Genomic DNA, 23,332 nt, shown 5'->3' with positions numbered 1-23,332 from the left:
ACATTGGAAACGAAGCGCACAAAACGCACGAGACAACCCGGGTCGCCTTCAAACTATAGCTACTGACAGAGAACACGAGGAACGAGCGAAATGCTTACCGTTTCCAAAGTATGCCCTCTCCCTCTTATTTTTTTCTTCCAACATCAACATCAATACCCAATGTACACCAACCGACTTCCGCAACTACCTACGCTAGAAAAAAAAAAAAAAATCATAGGTTCATCTCATCATCTGAGTGGACATTTAAAAAACTCCACCTTGCGCAGGACTCTTCTCAATGCAGATCGTCTGACAACCACTCTGCCTTCCTTCCGCTTTGAAAAAAAAAAAAAAAAAAAGTATAAGCCTGTCGAATTGCGTATTGTGACGTCCACGTTGGTACTTTTTCTCTGTTTTCTTTTCAGTGGAAAATACCCAATCGCGTGTACCATTTGAGCAAAGCGTGCCGTTGAAGCAAAAGCACCGGGACGGGAGTTGCCGATACTTCTTTTCACGCAGACTGTTCTTCTATGCTGGGCTTTCTTCTGCTTTCCGAAGAACGTCATGCTTTTACTAAGTGAATTAATGATGTCGCGGCCTTCGTTATCGGATCGTAATTCTCGGTCACTTCCATCGACATCAGGAAGTCTTCTGCTCAAATATTGCGTTCGAGGAAAGTGTGTTATGCATAACAAATGATCGCTTGGTTAGATCCGATATCAGCAGTGTTAGATGTATGCAGCAAAGAATAAGGTTTAGCAATAAGGTTTTGCGTTTCGTCAATGAGTCGGGTGTAGACCGGCATGCATATTATATAAGTAATATAACATAATGAAATGTATTGCAGATTGAGAGGTACGTCATGGACAGTGATGAAGAGTGGCTATAGCATAAACAAATGGACAAGACATACACACACACACACACGCGCGCAGAGACAGACAGCCAGACAGAAATGATGATGAGATGGGGCTGACAAACAACACAGTGTCGTGTTTCCTTTTTGTTTTTGTTTTTTTTGTCTTCGCCCATAGCTCAGGCTTTCTTGATTATTGAGGACATTATATGCAGTCACGCACGTTAGTTTACCAGAAAGTACACTTAGATACATTACTTATGTGCATAAAAAATTATGGGGCACATGCAGAACGCAATTTTCGAGAAATTGCTCGTGTACAAGAAAAATTTTAATGAAGGCACACTAGCAGACAGAAGCGAGAGAGAGAAAAAAAACGTGCACCCAAGTCACAAAAACGAAGTAACAAAAAGCAATATGTTTCATTCCTTTGCCACTATGATGCTGGTGAGGTTATCTTTTGTGAAACCCATTGCTGCTCGAATGTACAGCTGTCTTTGCGTATTCATCGGTTAGCTGAAGGTGACACGCAATTTCAAAGATCGAACAGCCAATAAGACACTCTTAGACGTGAAATTGAAAGAAATGTCATAAGGAAAACAAACTAGGAATGTATAACAGCGTTTGAACTGTCCCTAACATATAGCCTGCCTATCACATAGGCTATCACATAGCCTGCCTCTCGTCAATGGTTTGTCTCGAGAGAATGAGGCAGTCGTACCATTCCTTATCAGTATGACTCGGCATAAAACGCACACGAAACTGCGTCACGACATACCAATACGCCGCACTTTCATTATCGTTTAATCAGTAATGAACCCTGCAGAAGCTGATTACCGCCATTAAACCCACACACACAACCTCTTCAGACATCCTGATTAATGGCACTACTCGTTACACTTTTCCATCTTGCCTTTCCCGCCTCGTACGATTTGAGACCTACTTCGGTCTCATTCCTTCTCATTAATCCCAGCGAAAAAGAAACCAACGTCTCCACAATTAAGTCATTCGCTCCCAACGGCCCGAGGCCCAGCACAGACGGCGCACCGCAAAGAAGCCGCCAGAACTAGTCCAAATCTCTCTCGTCATTCGATAACCTAGCCAGTTCCGTCAGGCTAAGCGAGCAAGGTCGATCATTAGACAGGTGCTCATTATGCAGCGAGGAAGGAACTGTCGTCTCAACACGCTCACGATGTATCACACTCTCAAGCGTGTCACTTTCAAGTCCTCGTAGTCTTTTTGCGCCTTGATTATCATTTATTTATTTTATTTATTTATTTATTTATTTTATTTATTTATACTTCTAGCGTCTTAGACGCCAAAGAAGGAGTGGGATTACATACACACGGAGAAACATCTTGCACCGTCTCATCATCATCCTCATCATCATCATCCTTGCATCATCCTCTATTGATCTGGCCCTCCTAGAACTGTTGGAAAATTGAGCACTCACGAATGAAGCGTATAGTCAACATAGGAAGGCTTGGTTTCCTTGGCCTCTTCAGTGTACTTGGATCGTGAGTTGAGTGTTATTAGACAAGCACGGATCGATAACTGCGGCCACCGTCAAGCACGGATCGTCAGTGTTGGCTAGGGATGGACAAATGAGAGTAGGAGGAAAAACTGAAAGGGGAAATTGAGCGCCAGCCACCTGACATCACCGCTTTTCCCGTTTCGGTTTTCCAGTTATCTATATGTAGCTAACTAAAAGCGTAGTTCCGGAATTTGGTGCCCGCTGCCCGTGCCCGCAACGTTTCAAAATGGCGAGTGCAAAGATCCATCGTTCGTTTTTTGAAGGTGACACATACAAGAGGCCAAAGAAGGGAAAACTTGTACGGCACTTGCCCTTTTTTTTTCTCTCTCTCAAATACTGTGAGTATGGTACTGTGAGGGCGCCTCCTTCTCTTCTTTTCACGGGGATACACAAGTTTCTACACCAGATACACCCGTTTTTTTTTCTGTTCTTTTTCTTTTTTAACCATTACCCTGAAACAGTCGCTTGTTGTAAAATCCCCATCTTGTCCTATACGATGAAAGAAATAGAAGCGTGCATGCGAGCTGGTATAATATTTGATAGAAGCAATACCTCCTTGAGCCTAATCTGAACGGACAAGACCCAAATCGTTGCCGACACACACACACATTAGATGATGATGGGGTGGGCGATTCACCGCCGCTGAGGCGGTACACTGCCCTATTGCGCATTGGGAACGGATGAGGGGATGATGATGATGGGGGGAGTATACTTTCAGAGATCCGTCACCAGACCGTCGGAGCGCAAGTACCCCGCAAGGAGACGAAGGCCTTGCATCTGGTGGGCAGCGTTCGACCACGGTCTAAATCGTTCCCCGAGTTCTCTGTGTGTGTGTATTACCTGAGTCTGACCCAAGGAGAGATGTTGCCCCTGTCAATTGTCCTATAATCATACGTCGTTGGTAACATTATATAACAAACTATCGATTTGAGGTCGTGTTTCTCCGCTTGCGGACATTTCCCTACCAGGACAAAAATACGTTAGCTGGTGTAAATTATTCGGTGCTAATTACTCGACATGGTATAGCTTGTTGCTCCGAAGCCCTAGTGCATCGCGCCGATTGGGTGAGTCACTAGCGCCAGGGTCGTTGCCGTGTCATTGGGAGTGGCCAGCGGTAAGAGGCGTCATGTGCAAACATTCTTGCTTTATTGCAAGGATATAGGATAAAACTCTGTCCAAAAATAAAAAAAGGCGTCACAAAAGGATGGACAGAAGCAGCAAGAATGTGTGTTTCATCGCGCATATATGCTAACGGCTTGTTTGGTCTTGCAAGACCAAACAAGCTTTAGGTTTTGTCCCTCCACGTAGGGCAGGTGGAAGGGACGCTTTCTGCTTTGTACTTTTCTTTTTTTTTTGGGGGGGGGGGCTATGTTTATGGACGTATCCGAATTCGTCGTGTGATGAGCTCATTCTCTCCCTTTCATTCTTTTTCCAACAGCAACAGCTGACGGTTTGACCGCCAATCATGGGCTCTGCCATTTTAATGATCACGTGCATGTGGACGTTTTCAATGACGTGTGTCATTCGGGACCAGTCCGGAACACATATCCTGCTGTATGGACAAATCTGTAGAAGAGCACACCTGTCCTTCTTTCCTCAATGGCATTGACATTTACCAGCAATCATACTCGTTAAGGGTCAAGATGACCGAGGTACGCTTTACTTCAGTCTAACGCCGTCGTGGAAACCACTTCGAAATAGAGGATTATCCACGTATTTAACTGATTCATCAGTTCTTTTTTTTTTTTTTTTTTTTAGAGCACCCTTTGCAGTTACTCTAGTGATTCCATAAATACGAGAGTGACTGAAACCATTCATTTTACAAATTGCTCACGCGTTCATCATTTCGTTGGGGAAGGATGAAGCCTCGTTGAGGATATACCACGCCTTTCACGACGCCCGATATCCTCTATGTTATCGCGAACCTTGATTCTGGACAAGTACAAACCGGACACGGCGCGTTCGTGATGTGCATTATCCTAATCGGACAAATTTCCGTTTCTCTTTACGAGGATTCCATCTTCTTACCTCTATATAATTGAGCTAATTCGAGCGCTTGATGGCTATATACTGTTCGCGTGGTTGCGAGAATAATTATTAAGACTTTCTATTCACCTTCATGATTTTGGTTCGTGACCGATTAAGAGTCGTAGAAAGTGCACGAATTGCAACTATGACTCGTTCTAATGGGCAGATTTTCTATCGGGTCAAGGCATCGTTCCCTGGTTGGTATCTTAAATGAGCGACTCGTTCGACGCTATCTATATCTTCTCTACTTTTCCAAGTATTGGTTTGCATTCGTGCGACCGAATACGATACCCAATATGCGCGACCGAAGTGAAGCAAACTTGTTTGCAGTGATGGCCACGAACTACTTCTACAGTAGTTTAACTATAACTACTAACTACTTTGTGATTGAGTAGTTTAACTAGTAGTTCAACTACTTTTCAGGGTAGTTAAAACTACTTTTTTAACTACTGCAATGTAGTTTAACTACATCTATAACTACTTAACGTTGTCCACCAACACCAATCCCTTGTAGTGTTCTAGGACACCTAAGTATGAATCACAAGCAATAATAAACTTTGGCTCAAGCCATTGCTATGATCGTCAAATACAAAGCTTGCGGCGGGATTCTTTCTGTGCCTACGCGATAAACTAAGTTGCAGAATTATTTCACAGCAAATCAAATGAGGCTTCACTAGACGAGCATTAAGAGTGAAGATTTAGTACACATGCACGGCACAATTGCTCTGCACCTCCGTTCTCATAAAAAAAAGTAGCTCAAGGTAAAAGTCAGGGAAGCACAATCGTGCCGTAAAGCTTGTGGCAAAATCGGAAGTAGTTGGCGCCTTCAGTAACCTAACTACTGTAGTTACCTACTTAAAGTAGTAGTTTAACTAGTAGTTGCCACTACATTTCTGCACGTAGTTGATAACTACTTTTTAACTACAATCAGTTAGTTTAACTAGTAGTTTAACTACTGGACATCACTGCTTGTTTGTATTATTTAATTCGTGAGCTGGAAAGGAGGTTCGTTTTTGCGCCTTCGTCGTTCGTGTCACTGACGACAACTTCTGTACAACGATTTGAGTAAAACTGGTACTGCTCACTTTCACGGCAGTCACTTTTCCTTTCTTGCTTTCAGTGTTGGCGTAACTCGTTACAGCAACTAAGCAACTTTTTTTCGGTAACTTGTACCTTCACTCGTTCCTTTTGAGCTCTAGTAACTTTTTTTTTAAATATTTTATTTAGAAATACTACTGGGCGCCCGTTGGAGGCCCAAGTAGGGGGTGTACAAAATATAGATAAATTTCAAACGGCAGCATTATACAAAGGTACAACTTCAACATACATCTCGTGCGTACAAGTTTGGATATATCTTGAAATACAAATACATTTACAACATACATTTCATGCATAATGTAAAAACCCCTAGACTAGGGAACACGAAGGGACAGACACAACACGACGCCTTACGTTTTTACATTATCTTCACCAGCTCGCTTGCTTCCTAGCCATTTTTTCATTGTCATACATTTCATGTACTACCACGTAAGAGAGCGTTAGTCACATCGTTAACTTCTTGAGGAACTCGTTCCTTTTTTTTAGGTAGCTTCGACAAAGTATACCTCGAGATACGTTCCTAGTTCCTTTCGTTCCATTCTGGTCAACAAATAACGCAAGCTGCAAGCTCCCTCTAATGATACGGCAGTCATGTGTGTGCCGGTAGTATACGTGCACGGCGCTTTTTCTTCTTCTCCTTTTTTTTTTTTAGCGAGTAAAGCAATGTATAATGCTCCGCCCAAATGCACGAACATTTGGGGATAAGACAAAGGAAACCAGCTCCGGTGGCGCAGCGGTAACGCGTGCGCTTGGAGACTGGGAGGTCCGCGGTTCGAATCCGCGGGCCGGCTGTGCCGTCTGGGGTTTTTCCTGGGTTTCCCTCAGATGTGTAATAGGCGTATGCCGGCACAGTTCCCCTGAAGTCGGCCCATGGACGCAGCTATCCTCCCCCCGAGCGGATTCCGCTCGGTCTTCCACTTCACCCTTTCCTCCTCTCCACCATCTTTCCCTTCCCGAGAAACATGCCGCCTAATCAGGCAGGCAGACTTCTCGGGTTCCTCCCAACGACACTCCTCCTCCTCCTCCAAGACAAAGGAATTCATATGAATTCCACTCCTGTATGGTACGTGAAAAAAAAAGAATACTTAAATGCATCAATACGTGGCCTAAATGATTTCACTTATGAATTCATTTATGATGATTTAACCTCGAAGAGTGGTGAGAGTGGTGGAGATAGGGGGCAAAGGTATAGGTTTCTATCAATGTACAAATGACCCAGGGAAACCGAGCTATTTTGCGCCGAAGATCCAATGGTTCCAGTCCCAATTGATTAATCATATTTGAAAGAGAGGAAGTCCGATGGTAATCATTAGTAATAAAACGGGCAGACAAGCGCTGAACTTTTTCAATTTGTGATATCATATTCATGTGGTATGGTTCCCAGACAATCGAGGCATATTCTAGGACTGGTCTGATTAGTGTGCTGTAAGCATTTAGTTTCACTGATCGAGAAACCTTTGATAATTTGCGTCGTAAAAAACACAATTTCTTAAAGGCCTTACCGGAAATATAATCGATATGGCTGTCCCATTTAAGATTTGAGGAGGTTATGAAAACCAAATACTTTACTTCTTTAACTGTCTGAATACATCTGTCACCAACCGAATATTGGAATCTCATTAGCCGCCTTTTATTAGTCAACTGGAGTGCTACCGCTGTATCAAAATTAATTTCCATTTGCCACCTCAGACATCACTCTGAGAGTTTACAAAATGCCTCATTGAGAGCTAGTTGGCTCAGACTTTGTACTGACACGTCTATAAATGACATTGTTATCCGCGAACAGTTTTATAGTACTTGAGCTACTTTGGTCTAAGGCAATGTCGTTGATATAATGATATATTGTTGTTAAAAACAACAATGGCCCCAGAACGGAGCCTTGAGGCACACCAGATAATACATGCACAAACTCTGAGCGCGTGTCCATTAATTTCAACGTATTGCTTCCAACGGAGCTTTGTGAGCTCCGTTGAATAATTTTTTACGGATTAATAATTAATACTTTTTTATTACGGAATCAAAATCATCGATTGCCACCCTGTAGAAGCACATAGTGGTATGCTTTTGTTTCGTTATATCAAATACCGGTAGAATTTTGAGCGCAGCAAAAGTATTATAAAGTGTCTCGCACCACCCATAGTGACATTAAGATTCGAATTAATTATATAGAAAGGTCAAGAACTAAAAATTATATATTAGGTAGCAAGTAACTATAGAAAGGTTGTTACTTTTCCAAAATAACTTAGAAACTTGCAGTTCCATTTTCAGTACCTGTAACTTCCTTAGTAACTTACTTACGAACTCGTAACGAGTTCATTTAGTCAAATAACTTCCTTAACTCTGCTTGTTTTACTTGCAGACGGGTACAGATGGAGAGGAGGGGAGGGGAGAGGGGGGCTAGTGCGAGCGCGTCCTGGGTAGGGTTGCCACCCTGTCGATTATTTCTTGCTGGTGCCGGTTGCCAATCCAAGACATGCCAAGACAATTATCCCATCGGCGCATTATCCCAAGACAATTCAGGCGGCGTTTTGCCGGTGTTTTACCACAGGAGGCGTTACTTTCGGCAAATGCCGTGAGCCCACCGAAGGCATTTGGAACGGGTCCAGCTTCGCTGTGGTAGTGGTATGGTACTTTCCATTGTTTCAAGTCTTGTTTTCGATCTATAAGAGCACAAACGGAACAAACAGTTCTATTTTTTGTCCACGCTGTCGACCAATGAGCTTACTAAACCGGTTCTCAAGGGAACTCGTTAGTCATTCCGTTTGAAAGTTACCGACTGAATATGAAGACGTTGATTCATCGGTTCTGTCCAACATCATACATTTTAATGGATATAGGAAATCAAGGACAAGAAGGATTTCTGGATCCACGAAACGCAGCTGTTCTCGTTTTTATCAAGAGTAAGTGAGTAGCTTCCCGTCATATATGCATCATCGCCATGTCCTCTGAACGTTCCGCTGGGATCCAGGATCATAATAGCCGGAAGAACAGAAAGTTCGTCCACTGAAATGTTTTTTTTTTTTTTCGTGTTCGCACCACGAATCAACTGTGGCCATGAGTGACGCACAGACGTGGACACGTTGAGAGAGGACAACGGGAAGGAAGTGTGCCTCCTGGGTCGCGATTTCGGGAAACTGCGGCAAAAAACCCTGGGTAAACCTGGGGTAGCATTACCGGTGATGGGACTCGAACCATAGCCTCCTAAATACTGATCAGTATATAGGAACAATAGCCTCCTATATACTGATCAGTATATAGGAGGCTATGCTCGAACTCAGCGCAGCCCCAACGAGTCCCACTCGGCCCCGCCGCTGGTTCATCAACATCTGAAACACTTTCATCAGACCGACAGGTGAAGGCCACGCAATTCAAGCTGATTATATTCTACGACTTGACAATAACAGTACACACGGAACAGAGACGACAACACAAAGATATCCCGTCATCCCATCCCGTGTCATCATCACTTCTTCTTCATTTATTGTTATTGTCGTCGGCTATATTCTACGTTCGTTGCGAAGAATTATGGAGAAACAGGGACAATAGAATTTGTCTGCACTACGCTGTTTTATCGAAAATTTTATCATTCGCGTCATAACCATGCATATTTTTGGAAGAAACCAGTTGTGTTGCCGTCCACATCGTTTTTAACTCGAGCCCGATTAAATAAAAGAGAAGGAAGTCGTTGGCTCCATCAAATTACGCCGATAGACAGAAAGGGATAAGTTATTGTATTTTGCCGAAACAGAATAACAAAACACAAGAATAATAGCGGGACACCAGACAAAAATGTCGCGAAACTCGGGAAAAACCGAGGAGCACGGAGCGGTGAAGACGGCACAAACGATTTGTCGGACAAGTCAGCTGTGTCTCGCTGATTGATACCTGATTGATACCCTGTACCAGATAGTCTGTCTATCGATGTCAGTTTTGTTCGTAGCAATCCGTGTCCAATTGCTTAAAGTGCCAACGCCAGCAATCTCTTTCGAGGCGCTCTCTCTTCTAAATTTATACGGATCCGTCACATCAGAAGCTGACATGGAGCTGCGATACAAGAAGAAACGAAAAAAAAAAAAGAAAAAAAAAAAGAAAAGCACATATACGCCGGACAAGATGTATAAATACGTTGACCCCGCGCTGATCTCGACGAAAAGTTTGTTGAAGCGACCGCGAGATGAATTCCTTCTTTTCACTTATCGACACGATGACCGTGGTGTTGCTCGTGATCGCAATTGTCTCTCACGGCGTGAAGTTATCGGCGCATTATCCTCTCACTCCTGACACTCTCGCCTCGGTGATCAAGAAAGTAGAATTCATTCCTCTTTCTTTTTTTTTCTTTTCTGTTGTTGTTTGTTGTTCCCACATAGCATGCATGAAGCTCATTTGTGACGGCGTTCAACACCTGTGGTCGCCGTCGGCACTTTCCGTGACACCATCGTCGTTGCTCTACTTTAACTCAAGGGCTGCCTTCGCTTCCTGGCCTTTGCAAACCGCAACGGTCGTTCATCGTTTAGCGCTTCGATTCCCCCCCGCCCCTCCCTCCCCTAACCTGTCTCTTTAGAACAGCATTGTTCACTGTTACATAACAGAACTTTTCCTCTTGTGTCTTACGCCTGCCTGGTAGTCTAATTGGTCCTCGATCTTAATTGATAGTGCGTAATAGCTTGCTGGCGTCACGTCGAGAGATATCTAGGTTCACGAGCGACGCAAAAGTGGTCGATCTGCGAATTAATTCTGTCAACCTGTGGCTTCTCGGCGGCGAAATGTCAGCACGTCGGCTTTTAACGTCCTTCGAGGAAAGCGACCAGTCCAAGCAACTTGTGCCGTGCCATCGAGTTGATGGCGTCGACCCGCAACCTTGGGATAAGTAGGCTCATCCTGGACGTGTTTGTATGGAACGTATGCGGAGTAACTGCTTGCCTCTCAGTAGTCTCATTACGTCACCTCTACGTGCAGGAAGAACGTAACATTGGACGCTGCAGTGGTGGATGCAGCATCTGCATGTTGCTAGCGATTGATTCAAGCAGGTCTTACTTGAAATTGTAACTAGTTACTGTTCTATAAAAGTAACTTGTAACTGTCACTAGTTACCGCTTTTGGCTAAAGTAACTGTTGTTAAGTTACTCAGGTATGGCAATATTTTGCACACGTCGGTTCTCGCGTCGTCGAGGCTTCAAGTACACTGCCGTTTTTCCCAACGATGAATTTCGCAAATTTTCTCATCCACACGCTGTCGGGATGACCTAGACTAACTCCCAACGTGCTATTAACGCCCATCTCCGTTTATAACACGGTATAACTATGCTAGGACGATACAAGTGCTAAAACAAAAGTTTTTTAGAGTTACATTTATTCGGCGCTTTTTTTTTCCTGGGCTGGTAACTGTAAAGTAAAAGTTACTTTAACGTGGTAACGATAAATTAGTTACTTTTTTTTAGTAACTTGCTCGGGACTGTATTCAAGGGTAATGCTGAATACAGGCGTGCCTATAGGAAGAACAGCGTTCATACAAGCTATAGAAACAGCGCCCTTGCGAAAGCGTCTAACACCTATTAACTACATTGCGCTCCCTGGGTCTACGTTGTCACATCATCAAATTGTTGTGGTTTTGAACTTTGATATCTGAACACTGATTGCTCGTCACAAGATGGATAAGCCTGTTGAGCGATATCTTGTCGACAGAGCAGCTGTAAGGTTTTCTTCCGCGTCTCATTCGGTGGATATTCTCCCTCTGCCCTTCAAACTAGCTTGATTGCTGTCTATAATGCTATAATACAAATATCAAATGCGAAACAATCTCGTAAATAATACGATTAATAATGTAAATACCTCGAACAATAAATCTAAAACACCATTACAAATGAATGAAGACACTATGAGGAAATTACAACTGAACCTTCCTCGATTTCACCGCAGCAAATTGGTCTACGATGTGATCAAAGATATGTTTCTATTGAGAGGAGTGGCACACCTCCTGGCTCCCCGCCAACGAACAACTGACATTCACTCCTCATCTATGTGCTTGCCAGTTCTGATCCAACGCTCACTTCCCGGACGCCACTCTCGCCGAGACGCTGCACTATTTCATCGGATGGCTTTTACAGCTCATTGGCGCTCGCGACAAGTTGGCTCTCCAAGATGCCGTCCCTGGATTCTCAGCTAGACTCTCGCCCTCTCACTATATCAAAATTACTTGGCCCATGGTCAGACCCACGCCCTATACCCAGAAGCACTGCTAAACCTTTTGGACACCGTAGGGATTCGGTCCTCGCTGTGTGACGACTCATTCTATTTCATCACATCGTCACCAGGGATCAGGTAGAGCATCGCCCCTAACAATGAAACTTTCCAATCAACATCATCATCGTCGAGGGACATTAAATACGGTGTGCAGTGTGCGCGCTTTCGGCGCGAAAGTAATCAACAGACAGACCACTGTGGCGCCACTCATGGTCATAGTTGCCTCGCGGCGTAAAGCCCCAATTAGTAATCGTCTCCTTCTACACTCGGGAAACCAAGATCCCATTGTCTGCCTTGACCCATGGAGGCGCTGATTTAGCCACTGTAAAAGGCGGAGTCCTGTTGACTAGGCCCCTCCACGGCTTAATATCAGCGTTCCTCTTCCTATGTCCCCATCGTCTCTGGCATCTTCATTATCTTAGTTTCATTTCTTCCGCTTATATATGTGGCGCCCATGGAACACCCTAGGTACGGCTCTGAGTGGCGGGGTAGAACAACCGACTTTGCTGTCTCATTTTTGCCCAGGATTTTTCTGCTAGAATTTCCAGACCATTGACTCTCTCCTTCAGGGGCGATATAGGCAGACCGCTCAGTAATAACATGTGACCAACTGACCGCCCCTGAAGAACCCACTCTTTTTATCTCCATGTGCCTGCACACCGTACATAGCCATAGTTGTTTCGCGGTTCACACACAGAATAAAGAGAGAGAGAAGGAGCATGCATATGTCGTTTCACCGCCAAAATATAAACTGGGGTCGATGTCTATTCCGCGTTATTTTGAAGATGACAGGAAATGCACTTTGTTCCGAACTTCATAAACTATTGCCGGTAAGGAGCCTTTTCAAGCGGAAGTCAACCACAAATTAAGCAAGCCGCCTTTTTGCCTGGCTAACCTTTCCTTTCTCTCTCTCCTTTTTTTTTTCTTAATAAACATATACCCCCGCCCCTTAAGGGGCGAAGTCACGCAGGATAAATGGAAAAGATGGGCCAATTTGCATTGATGTGGACCTGCATTTTTAGTTTTACAACAAAAGGAGAAATGGACGCGTAGGAACCGAGAACACAGAGACTCCAAACTCCGTGAATACATCACGCCATCGTTGCCATAGAAACGTCGCGGAAGAGGTCACGGGCACACGGGAACCAATAAGATTTTTCATCTCACCCATCTCGACACCCCAGTTTGTTCAAGGGGTTGTATCTCACCAATTACGACACGAAAAAAAGAATAATAATGTAACGTAACTTTGACTTTTCGTCAACCGCCGTGTTTCAGACACAACAGCAAAAAAAAAAAAAAAAAAAAAGATTTCTTCTTTAATACGTCACATAACGCTGACATAATGTAATGAACCACATGTATGAAAGTGTCAGAACTCCTGTAATTGGTACGACGTACCCCTGCCACAGGCCAAAGTGTGCACCCCGTGTTGTTGAGGAGCAACAATTCGGTTCTGTGGACGAGGTCCCCTAAAGTGTGTTCGGTTCATGACAGCAGGTGGCAGGATACCAGCATGTTGGGTTCCTTGACCTCGATCTCTAACGCGTCGTGCTCGCGTCACGTGGACGTCTCTCGATAATGTATCGAACGCTTCGAGGACACAGATCGCCCAGAGTCACACCTACATGTTAAAAGCCGCGTTTGTAACGTAATTACCGATGGGAATAACATTTGTGGGTCAGTGACGAATGATGACTAACAAGAATGTATACGACGCGGAAAGAGCAGGACATAAAACCCTCTCTGCTGAACATGGAAGGGGACTTACGTTTCATAGAAACCAACCAAGCTGAAGTTGACACAAACAGACGAACACAAACCTTCCAACGCCTAAGAACATCGCTGGCCATTACACCACGCTGGCATGCCGACAATCGAGGAGTCTGGGTTCGACTGCCGCTGCGGTCTTGATCATTGCAATACAATTGATGCATCGTGTACAGAGTCACTTGGGCGATGAAGGCAAAAAATGTACACAGCCAAGACTGGTAGTCGTGAAAACACAGTAAGCCCAGGGAATGAAGCCCTCTTTGGAATTAAACATTAAGAATATGCCTTCGCCTGTAAAATAATAAAAAAAAGTAATTAGCAGACTGCGACAGGATCGAGAAGCAATAGCTCCAGGTCCGTATGTCCAATTCATACAAGCGGCTCAACTTTCTCAGATATACAGTATAGAACGTCGAGACAGTAAAACTGTCAAAGTAAATAGATCAGATGAATAGTGAACTTGATAGTGGATTTGGGGAAGGGAACTATCAGTGATGGCCAGTAGTTAACTACATGTAGTTAAACTACTAGTTAGACTACCTGATTGTAGTTAAAAAGTAGTTATCAACTACTTGGAGAAACGTGGTCTGCAACTACTAGTTAAACTACTATTTCGAGTAGTTAACTACAGTAGTTAGGTTACTGCAGGTGCCAACGACTTCCGATTTTGCCGCAAGCCTTGCGGCCCGATTGTGCTTCCGATTTTTACCTCGAGCTACTTGTTTGATGAGAACGGAGGTGCAGAGCAATTGTGCCGTGCATGCGTACTAAATCTTCACTTTTATCACTGCTTGTGATTCATATTTAGGTGTCTTAAGAACGCTATAGAATATATTGGTGTTGATGGACAACGTTAAGTAGTTATAGATGTAGTTAAACTACACTGCAGTAGTAACCTCCCCTGAAAAGTAGTTGAACTACTAGTTAGATAAACTCAAATGCAAAGTAGTTAGTAGTCATAGTTAAACTACTGTAGAAGTAGTTAGTGGCCATCGCTGGGAACTATACCAGAGAAGGAGAGAAGAGACTCCATTACCACCCGGTACTACAGCTCCAGGCCGTATCGCTCAGGTGGGGGGAGGAAAAAAAAACATAAGCGAATGACAGGGGCTCTTCAGAGACGATACCGTGCTCCAGCGAAGCCACGACCGCGGGAATGGCCGCAGCAGGACCAACCGGAGGGAAGACCCCACGAAATCCAACGCCCATTGATTGATCTGTAAAGAGTATAGCTGTGGTGTCAAAGTAAACAGCAGACATCGTTCGGCAACGTATGTCCGAGGATGTCTTTGGAGGCAGCTTTTCTTGATCCTTGACAAAATTCGTAGGCGCCTTTGCTGGCGGCCTCAAGTGTTGAAACAGTATTTTGGGAGACGCGCACTGCGCCTGTCTCGTGCATTCAGGAACTGCTCATTCCGAAATTGCTTGGTCCCTGGCCCAATCCAGCCCAGCAACGCTCTGCGCTCAAAGCTCTTTTGACATTTCTGGACACCATCGCACTTGGATCGTTATTGTGAAGGGGCTCATTATTTTATTCCCCACATCCCCACCAGCAATGGGGTAGAGTATCGCCTCTGGCGATGACCCTCCCCACTCTCCATCTCAAAATAAAGTTGTTGTTTTTGTTGAACTTTTAAAATTGTAGCTCATTCTCCCTTGATCTTTTATTTCTTTTTCCAAGTTCAAACTGTAATCAAAGGATGCAGCACAGTAAGGTACAACGTGTAAATAAGAAAATTGGCATAATTGTTCGCGTACGTATGTTTCTGACTCGTTTTTCTATTTTGACTACCCGATGTGGAAAAGCTCCACAATAACTACACCGCTCCTGCTTTTTTATATATTGCATTTCATGCCGTTTTAATTGTATTTTACGGTTGTTTACGATCATTTCTTTTTTTTTTCTTTTTCTTTTTTGCTGTTCTCCATAATGTGGTCAAATATAAATGCAGCTCGGGACACGATTTCAGTTTGAGGCCATCCTGGCTGCGTGCAATTCCTGGTAGGGAAGCCTCGACAAAGCAATGCTAGGCAACTGAGCAGTACATAAGTAACAAAGAAACGGACACATGTCACAGTTAATTTAAAGAAAAGCAGTAACTGTTACAGTTTCGAGGTACTGTTGTAGAAAAGCAACTAGTTGCTGCCAAAAAAAAAAAGCAAGTAGTTACAGTCATAAGTTACTTTTAAGTTAGTTACTACCCAGTACTGCAATATATCATGCTTCGGGAGACGGCGTATAGCAGTACAAATTTAGCGGAGCGTTCAAGAAGAAGTCATTGAAGATCTCAAATCGCCACTTGTGTCCTTCGCTGACACGCATCGCTTCCTCATAAAAAGAAAGAACGAAGAAGAAAAAAAAACCTTTCACCGTTGTATTCACTTATGTTCAATCACTCATCCCCGAATTCCGCGTATCCAATGTCATTAGTACAATTAACCTCTCCCAGTGATCATGCATGACACATAGTGTAAGACGTTCTGGTCAAGGGTAAAGGGTTGACGCGAGCCTTCTAACGATTCCCCGGACCCGCCCTAGCGTTGACCGACTTCTGCGGTTCGATAGCCCTAAAGGCTATTGAAAGGGGTGCGGAGATAGGGCCATAACTTCCCTTTCCGTTTCCTCACAAATGGACCATCAGCCTGAGGTATATAAATGGTGGACAGGGCAGTAAGAAATACCATTCACTGCAGTTTCGTTGACTTGGTTGCTTTGAAAGCCCATCCTTCTACTACTATCACCATGCAGGCCCTCGTAAGTACAGAGCTTTAGAATGTATACGTATGGGTAAAGAAACGAGAAGGGAGGAATGGCTAGCGTTCTAATGGTCAGGATCAGGGTCTAGACACTGAGTTTCTTTGGTTCCGTGTTAGCGCCGCGAAGCAACTGTGGCTATGAGGGGGCGTACAGACGTGGACAGATGGAGAGGGGACAGCAGGAAGGAGTGGGGGACAGGGGGTAGGCACTGAATGCACTCCCCAAGTTGATGATAAGCACGCTGTAACGATGTCTGCTACTTTATTTGCCACCGATGTCCGTAAAGCCTCTTGCCAGAAATGCAAGCTTTATTAGGAGCTGTTAGCCAAGAAGTGTTCCTATAGGGTTATCAGTGACTCTGTTTAATAGGTTCTAGGTTTGTCGTTCACCCAAACCGACGCCATTTACTTTTATATACTACTAAGCGAGTGGTGTAACGACAAGTGTGATAACGGCGGATGCATTACCGAATGACGATACGCACGGTGGAATAACACAAACAGTAGTAGCGAGAAGCGTGAGAAGAGTGATAAGATATGTTGGAAACGTCTATGTCCATAGTATCCGAAAGGGCACTAATACGAGCAAGTTGGGTACATACATTGTTCGTCGTTATGACAACATAGTTTAAAAATAAGACTGATAAAGGTTATCCAAGCTGAAATATTATGATACCAGTCCCAATCATAGACATATACAAACATCTATCTTCAAAACAAAATTAACGGACACTGTGTGAGAGACCCGCAACACGTGGATCTAACGTGTCCGCGCCTACTGATTCTAAGGTTTGCGGGTTCGAACCATGTCACCTGCAACTTGGTGGCTTGACTCCGGTTGCTTGAACCCGTCATTCTCGGCTAGATCGTATAAACACAGTGCGCTGCGTGCGGATAGTTTAGGGCGCGTTAAAGGACCCTCTGGTGGACAAAGTGAATCCACAGGGTCACGTACAACTGCGACGTCGCTTATGATCTTAGTTGTCTGCCGACGTAAAGCTAGTTGTCGCTCTCCGAAAGGCACAATTGAAAGGAGAAAGCTTGTGACTTGCTGTTTTTGACGAGCCGCTAGCCGTTACAAAACGAACAACGAAAGGCGGGGTAAACCTTCTTCCGCGCAGCATCCAAGACTGGAATGTTGCGTAACTTGACACAGATGGCGGCGTCCAGCTAATCAACTTCTCTTCAACCTCCGTCACTTTCGCCGAGGCTTCAGATAACAGAGTAAAACTTGTTCCGGCGTTGGTCGTGACCAGGTACTTACAAGCTTGCGAACGCGAAAATGGGATTAGCGTGAAAGGCTCGCTGTGATTAAATGCGTTTGCTAACCGGGAAAACCCCGGCCTTGTTGCGGTACCAAGAGCTTTGGTTTGGATTGCTGCGGTACATATGAGTACCTGACTCCATCTCCATCCCCATTTTTATCTTTTACCAATCAATCAATCAATCAGCACCTGAGCTTTCTTGCTAACTGGGGAGTCGAGAAAATTATTTTATATCGTGTAATACAACAGCAGCGAGATTTCAAACGTACTCGTAATAGCCTAATTTTTATAGCTTTGAACTGATCCGTGTGTTCAATAAAATATTTCCAGCAATTTTCTTCGGTGTTCTTGTTCATGTTCAACGAGCCTTGTCACTATTCCTACAGTCTGTTGCCGTCCTCTTCGGCCTCGTCGCCGCTGCCTTCGGAGGCTACGCTGCTGCCCCAGCCGCCGTCGCCACCTACGCTGCCCCAGCTGCTGTTTCCAAGACCGTCACCTCCACTTCCTACCACGCTGCCCCAGTCGCCGCCTACGGTGCTGCTTACCACGCCGCCCCAGTCGCTGCCTACGCCGCCCCAGCTGTCGGTGTCGCCAAGACCGTCGGCTACGCTGCCCCAGCTGTTGCCACCTACGGAGCTGCTTACCACGCCGCCCCAGTCGCCGCCTATGGTGCTGCTTACCACGCTGCCCCAGTCGCCGCCTATGCCGCCCCAGCTGTCGGCGTCGCTAGGACCGTCAGCTACGCTGCTCCAGCTGTTGCTACCTACGGAGCTTCTTACCACGCTGCCCCAGTCGCCGCCTACGGTGCTGCTTACCACGCCGCTCCAGTAGCTGCTTACGCCGCCCCAGCTGTCGCTAAGACCGTCAGCTACGCTGCCCCAGCCGTCGCCACCTACGCCGCCCCAGCTGTTGCTAAGACCGTCGGCTACGCCGCCCCAGCTGTCGCCACCTACGGTGCTGCTTACCACGCCGCCCCAGTTGCTGCTTACGGTGCTGCTTACCACGCTGCCCCAGTTGCTGCCTACGCCGCTCCAGCTGTCGCTAAGACCGTCAGCTACGGCGCTGCTGCCGTCCCAGCTTACGGTGCTGCCTATGGTCTTGGCTACGGTTATGGCGCCGGCAAGTACGTCCACTAAGATGTAAGTATTTACTTCTTCCTAAGTACGGCATGTACTTGACTTTGTAACATTTCTATTGCAGATTTTTCTGACAAAACGCAACAGGGTATGAAGGACCTTTCACAAAGCTCCAATATCAACGAAGCCTTATTTATTAAAATCAAAATGTAAAAACTACATAAATAAAATCAATTCACGTCGAAACAAATGTCTACCTATGGGATCACTTGGATGTGACTCATTAAAGCACTATTGTGGATTGTCACATCTAGATTTTTTTTTAACGGTTCGAAAATATATTTATACGAAACTATAAGTTAAGGGTATAATACCTACCAAGGACAACCAAAGGCAGAAAATCACATACAGAGATGGTAAATAATGATGGCACCATCGCGTGACTGTCATCGCGTGGCCGGCAGAGACGTCAGCGCCGCCAAGCGTTGACGCTGGGTTCGAGACGTTGGGTCCAAGCGTGACGACGCCTTTACAAATTCGTTTAGGCCTGGGTGCAGTTCCAGAATTTGAACCAGAGCCAAGAGATATAAATAACTTCAAGACACCAATACCAGTTATCCTATTATCAGTTATAGACGGTTAGTTCTTCAAATGTGAGGCTGCTCAGAAGCCGAGGCCCTTTAACACCTAACTATCCTTTCCCAAAAGACGGGTAAATGTACAAGGGTCGCTCAAGGTTTACCGACGCTTTTGCTCGAGAAAAATCGCTGAGTAAATGTAACTGAATAAAATATTCCGAGGTCTAAATGCAATCCTTCTCGGGAAAATGGCACGTGCAGCAGTTGCAGCTATCATGGCGGCGAGCAGTGTGTCTGTAGCTGTGGAATAGCGATGCATAATCAAGTTCCTCGTGAAGGAGAACGTCAAACCGGCTGAGATTTTGCAAAGATTGCAGGTACAGTATGGGAAACAAACGTTATCAAGGAGAAGAGCGTACGAATGGTGCAGACATTTTGGCGAAGAACGCGATATAGGGACGAATGAACCACATGGACACGTTCGTCCGCCTGCAGTCCCGCAAGTGAACATCGCAGGCGTTGAGCAAGCCACACTCGAGAACCGGCGAGTAACAGTTCGGGACATTGCAGCCCAGTGCATAACATTAGCAGTGCGGAGACCAACATTCACGAGCACTTACTGTCTCGGAAGGTCTGTGCAAGTGTGGATTCCCCGACAGCTCACTTGTGGCCAGAAGGGAGCGCGCATGGCAGTCTCTGAGCAGCTGTTGAACGGTTTCAATCCGAAGGGGACGAATATGATTTGCAATCGGTCATCACGTGGGGTGATGAAACCCAGGTGCATCATTTCCCACCAGAGACAATAAGCAGCACCATGGGATGGTGACATAAGGCTCCCCCGCCGCCAAAGAAAATCGAGATGCAGCCCTCTGCTTGGAAGTTCGTGGTAACTGTCTTCTGGGACGTGCGGGGTGTCATCCATGTGGACTTCTTCGAGCAAGGGGTAACCAACTCACGATTAATGCCCAATACTACTCCGCGTTTATAAAGGGTGCCGTGCGAAACGCAATTCTCAAGAAAAGGCCTAGGATGTTGTCAGGAGGGGTCAATGCCTGGTCTCACACGGTGAATTTGACGGTAGCAACCTTGACCCAAATGCGCTCGGGAGGTTTTTCCCCACGCCCCTTACAGCCAAGATTTAGCCCCAAGCGATTGTTATTTGCCCTGCAGGAAAGACGTTACACACAGATTGAAGCCCTCCGTCAGAAATGTCTTGCAGTGGCTACTCGTCATCCTGATGCTTGAAGCCTGATGTGTACGGATGCTACATTTTTCTCACGTGTGTTTCTTTTGTGTGTAGTTTCTGTAGACTGCGGAATTGCTCTGAACAATATTCTTTACGCACCTGCGTGCATCTCTGGTTCATTTCCAAGTCTTACACAGTTGTCATCTTGCACACCGTGGACTGCTTCGGACTGGCCATTTAAGTTGCTACGGGTAGGATGATAACGCACACCTCAGCACATGTAGCCGGGCGTATTTGTAGCGGCCGGTGGACGAGGATGGACACGCGCCTGGGCACCGGCTTCAGTTCTACCGGCGCGGCCATGGAGATAGGCCACCGTCATCGCCTCTCCGTGACATACCATCATCGCCGGTCGGGACTCATGCAGAGGAACTCCACCTCCTCTACATTTGGTGACCCGAACTACGAACACCTCAGTTCGGTGAAAGATTAGGCCTTTTACCGTCCCAAGTTTTGCAACAGCTTCACCGGCATGGTGCTGAGCATCCCATTATGGAAGCCTCCCGGCCCAACGACACACTGCGTTCTGGTAACAGCCGACCTCTGGTAACAGCCGAAATCTGGTAACTGCGACTCGCCTCCTTCGGACCGTCTGATCCACACGCCATGACCTGGTCAGATTTCCAGAGGCTTCCTCTGCTCGCTAAGACCACAGGTGGACTGTAGACGCCATATTGCAAAGCACGTTACTCCAGCACACACGCGCTTCACAGATGGAGTCGCCTTCACTCCTGCCGTATCTCGGCACTTTTCACCGCGCCCAACGCTTTTCACTGCCGGCCGCGACACTCGAGCCTTGCGCTAGCTTGCCGGTCGCGGCAGTCGCGGCAGCCGACGCCACAGCACGCTTCAACGGGCGTCTCGGCGTCTCACCACGGCTCGCATAGCCTCGCCTCACTCACTTAACCTGGGACTCTCGAGCTTCGGCTCCCGTGCCGGTCGCGGCACCCCAGGACCACGACACCGAGTGCCTGACTCTTTCCCGCTCGTCTCTACCTGACGGATCGTTGTTCCCGTCCTCACCATCTGTGACATGTCGCCAACGTGTGCCGTGCCATGCACCTGTTCAAGCATGCACGTCAACCACGGTCGCCCTCGCTGCCCTCCTCTAGTGAAGTCGTGGACATCATCCGCTTTGTCGCCGCTCCGCGTCTGAGAGGGGGAGTGATGTAGCGGCCGGTGGACAACGACGAGGATGGACACGCGCCTGGGCACCGGCTTCAGTTCCACCGCCGCGGCCATGGAGATAGGCCGGTCGGGACTCATGTAGAGGAACTCCACCTCCTCTACATATTAATGTGGTCAAAGGGGGTCTTTCTTTCTGCTTTACCAGCTGTATCTTTTGTTGAGACACTGAGAGACAATGAGCACACTGCACAACGACTTTGACGTCCCTGGCGGAGGACAGCCTGAACGTGTCACGAAATCGCGAGCATCCGTCACATGGTTCCAACCAGCAAGCTATCAACCGATCCAGCGAAATTACTCTCTGTCACGTCCCGCACCTTTCACTCATAAAAAAGTATGCTAAAGAAATTATCATACAAGTCCGTCATTATAATTCCTTCGTGCAAGATTAATAACGTCTGGAGGCGACCGTCCACCTCATCCGGGCCACCTTTGCGTCATCTATTGCGGTCGATCCCTTCGAGACATTACCGGAGGCCAGTGAAAGCACGACGGCTGACATCCACTTAGCACATGCTGAATGATACCTGCTCCCGTTTGACACCTTTCTATATGACCACTTTTATGCAGCTTATCAACTAGTCTCACGCCATGCATCTGCATGAGATGGGCGGTGAATTGAACGCATCCCGTGCATGCTGTACAATGGCGAAGAAATATTACAGAAATATAAGGTGTCCTTACTGTGAGTCTACTCCAGATTATTAAAATACGGGGTATGCAGTGGTAAACTCTCCAGTTGCTTCTTCGCACATGGAACGTCGATCTGCTTATCATTCGACAATCAAACTTTCAAAAAGTCTCGTTTTCTCCTTTAATTTCAGCGTTAAGCCTGACCGTCGAAAGGGGAATACACAACAACAAACAACAGATAAACTGATCGAGACGTCTGTAGCCGGGGGGGGGGGGGTTGGTACCTGCTCGTAACATTTCTGCAGCACAGGATACGAAGACAAAATTTTACAATATAGCAGAGACGGGACGGGACGCCTGCAGACTCTCAAATGGATGACATTTAATTGTTAGGAATATATTTATACGCTTCAGTGACTTTTTTTGCTGTGTGTGTGCACAGCACGAAATAAAGCACATAAGGCGCAAACAGGCCTTCTACAGTGCTGGACAAAAGTTTACGGGACACGCTCCGGCGCATTCTTTCCTGAGAGTGACACGCTAGCGGCGAATGGTACAGTATACAGACTTGCAAACAGGTGACTGGGTTATTTAGGCTAGGCACATGTCTGTTAGTCCGTGCGGTCCCATTCGCTGCCAGCCTGTCACATGAGGAAGGAATGCGCCGGAGCGTGCTCCGTAAACTATCCAGCACTGTATAGCTATACAGTGGGAACAGCGGATTTTAAGGCACTAAAAAAAACGCGCTTTAGGCGCCTAAAAAGGCACTAAGAAAGGCCCGAAAAAGGCAAGAATTTTATCGGAATAGGCACGATCAATATTGCACTACCAGCACTACGAGCGATGGTGGTGGTGGTGATAGGGCTTGCCATTGTCGGCCTCACGTATGTGGGCAACGTCACGACTCACGCCCTGGGGGAATGTGCGTCCTGGGCCGACTTCTAAGGGAACTGTGCCGACATATGTCTGAAAGCGTCTGAGGAAAACCCAGGAAAAACCCCAGACAGCACAGCCGGCACCGGGATTCGAACCCGGGTACCTCCCAGTCTCGACGTGACAGCACGCTAACCACTGAGCCACG

General features: G+C 46.2%; 2 protein-coding genes across 2 annotated transcripts in view; one reads left to right on the top strand and one right to left on the bottom strand.

Moving 5' to 3' along the window:
* The window catches only part of LOC135392146 (uncharacterized), a 188,139-nt gene that overhangs the window by 98,244 nt on the left and 66,563 nt on the right, over positions 1 to 23,332 (bottom strand). The gene's annotated exons all lie outside the window — the stretch shown is intronic.
* The window catches only part of LOC135390511 (RNA-binding protein 14-like), a 36,431-nt gene that overhangs the window by 8,110 nt on the left and 4,989 nt on the right, over positions 1 to 23,332 (top strand). Inside the window, exons 2-4 of the mRNA XM_064620206.1 lie at positions 7,967 to 8,117; positions 17,917 to 18,663; positions 18,731 to 18,754. Of these exons, the coding sequence (XP_064476276.1) occupies positions 7,967 to 8,117; positions 17,917 to 18,663; positions 18,731 to 18,754 (922 nt within the window). The remainder of the gene's footprint in view (positions 1 to 7,966; positions 8,118 to 17,916; positions 18,664 to 18,730; positions 18,755 to 23,332) is intronic.

This window comes from Ornithodoros turicata, chromosome 4 (genome assembly GCF_037126465.1).
Source record: "Ornithodoros turicata isolate Travis chromosome 4, ASM3712646v1, whole genome shotgun sequence".
Classification (NCBI taxonomy): domain Eukaryota; kingdom Metazoa; phylum Arthropoda; class Arachnida; order Ixodida; family Argasidae; genus Ornithodoros; species Ornithodoros turicata.
Note: the sequence above shows the minus strand (reverse complement) of the source record. Positions and strands in the feature narration are given on the sequence as shown.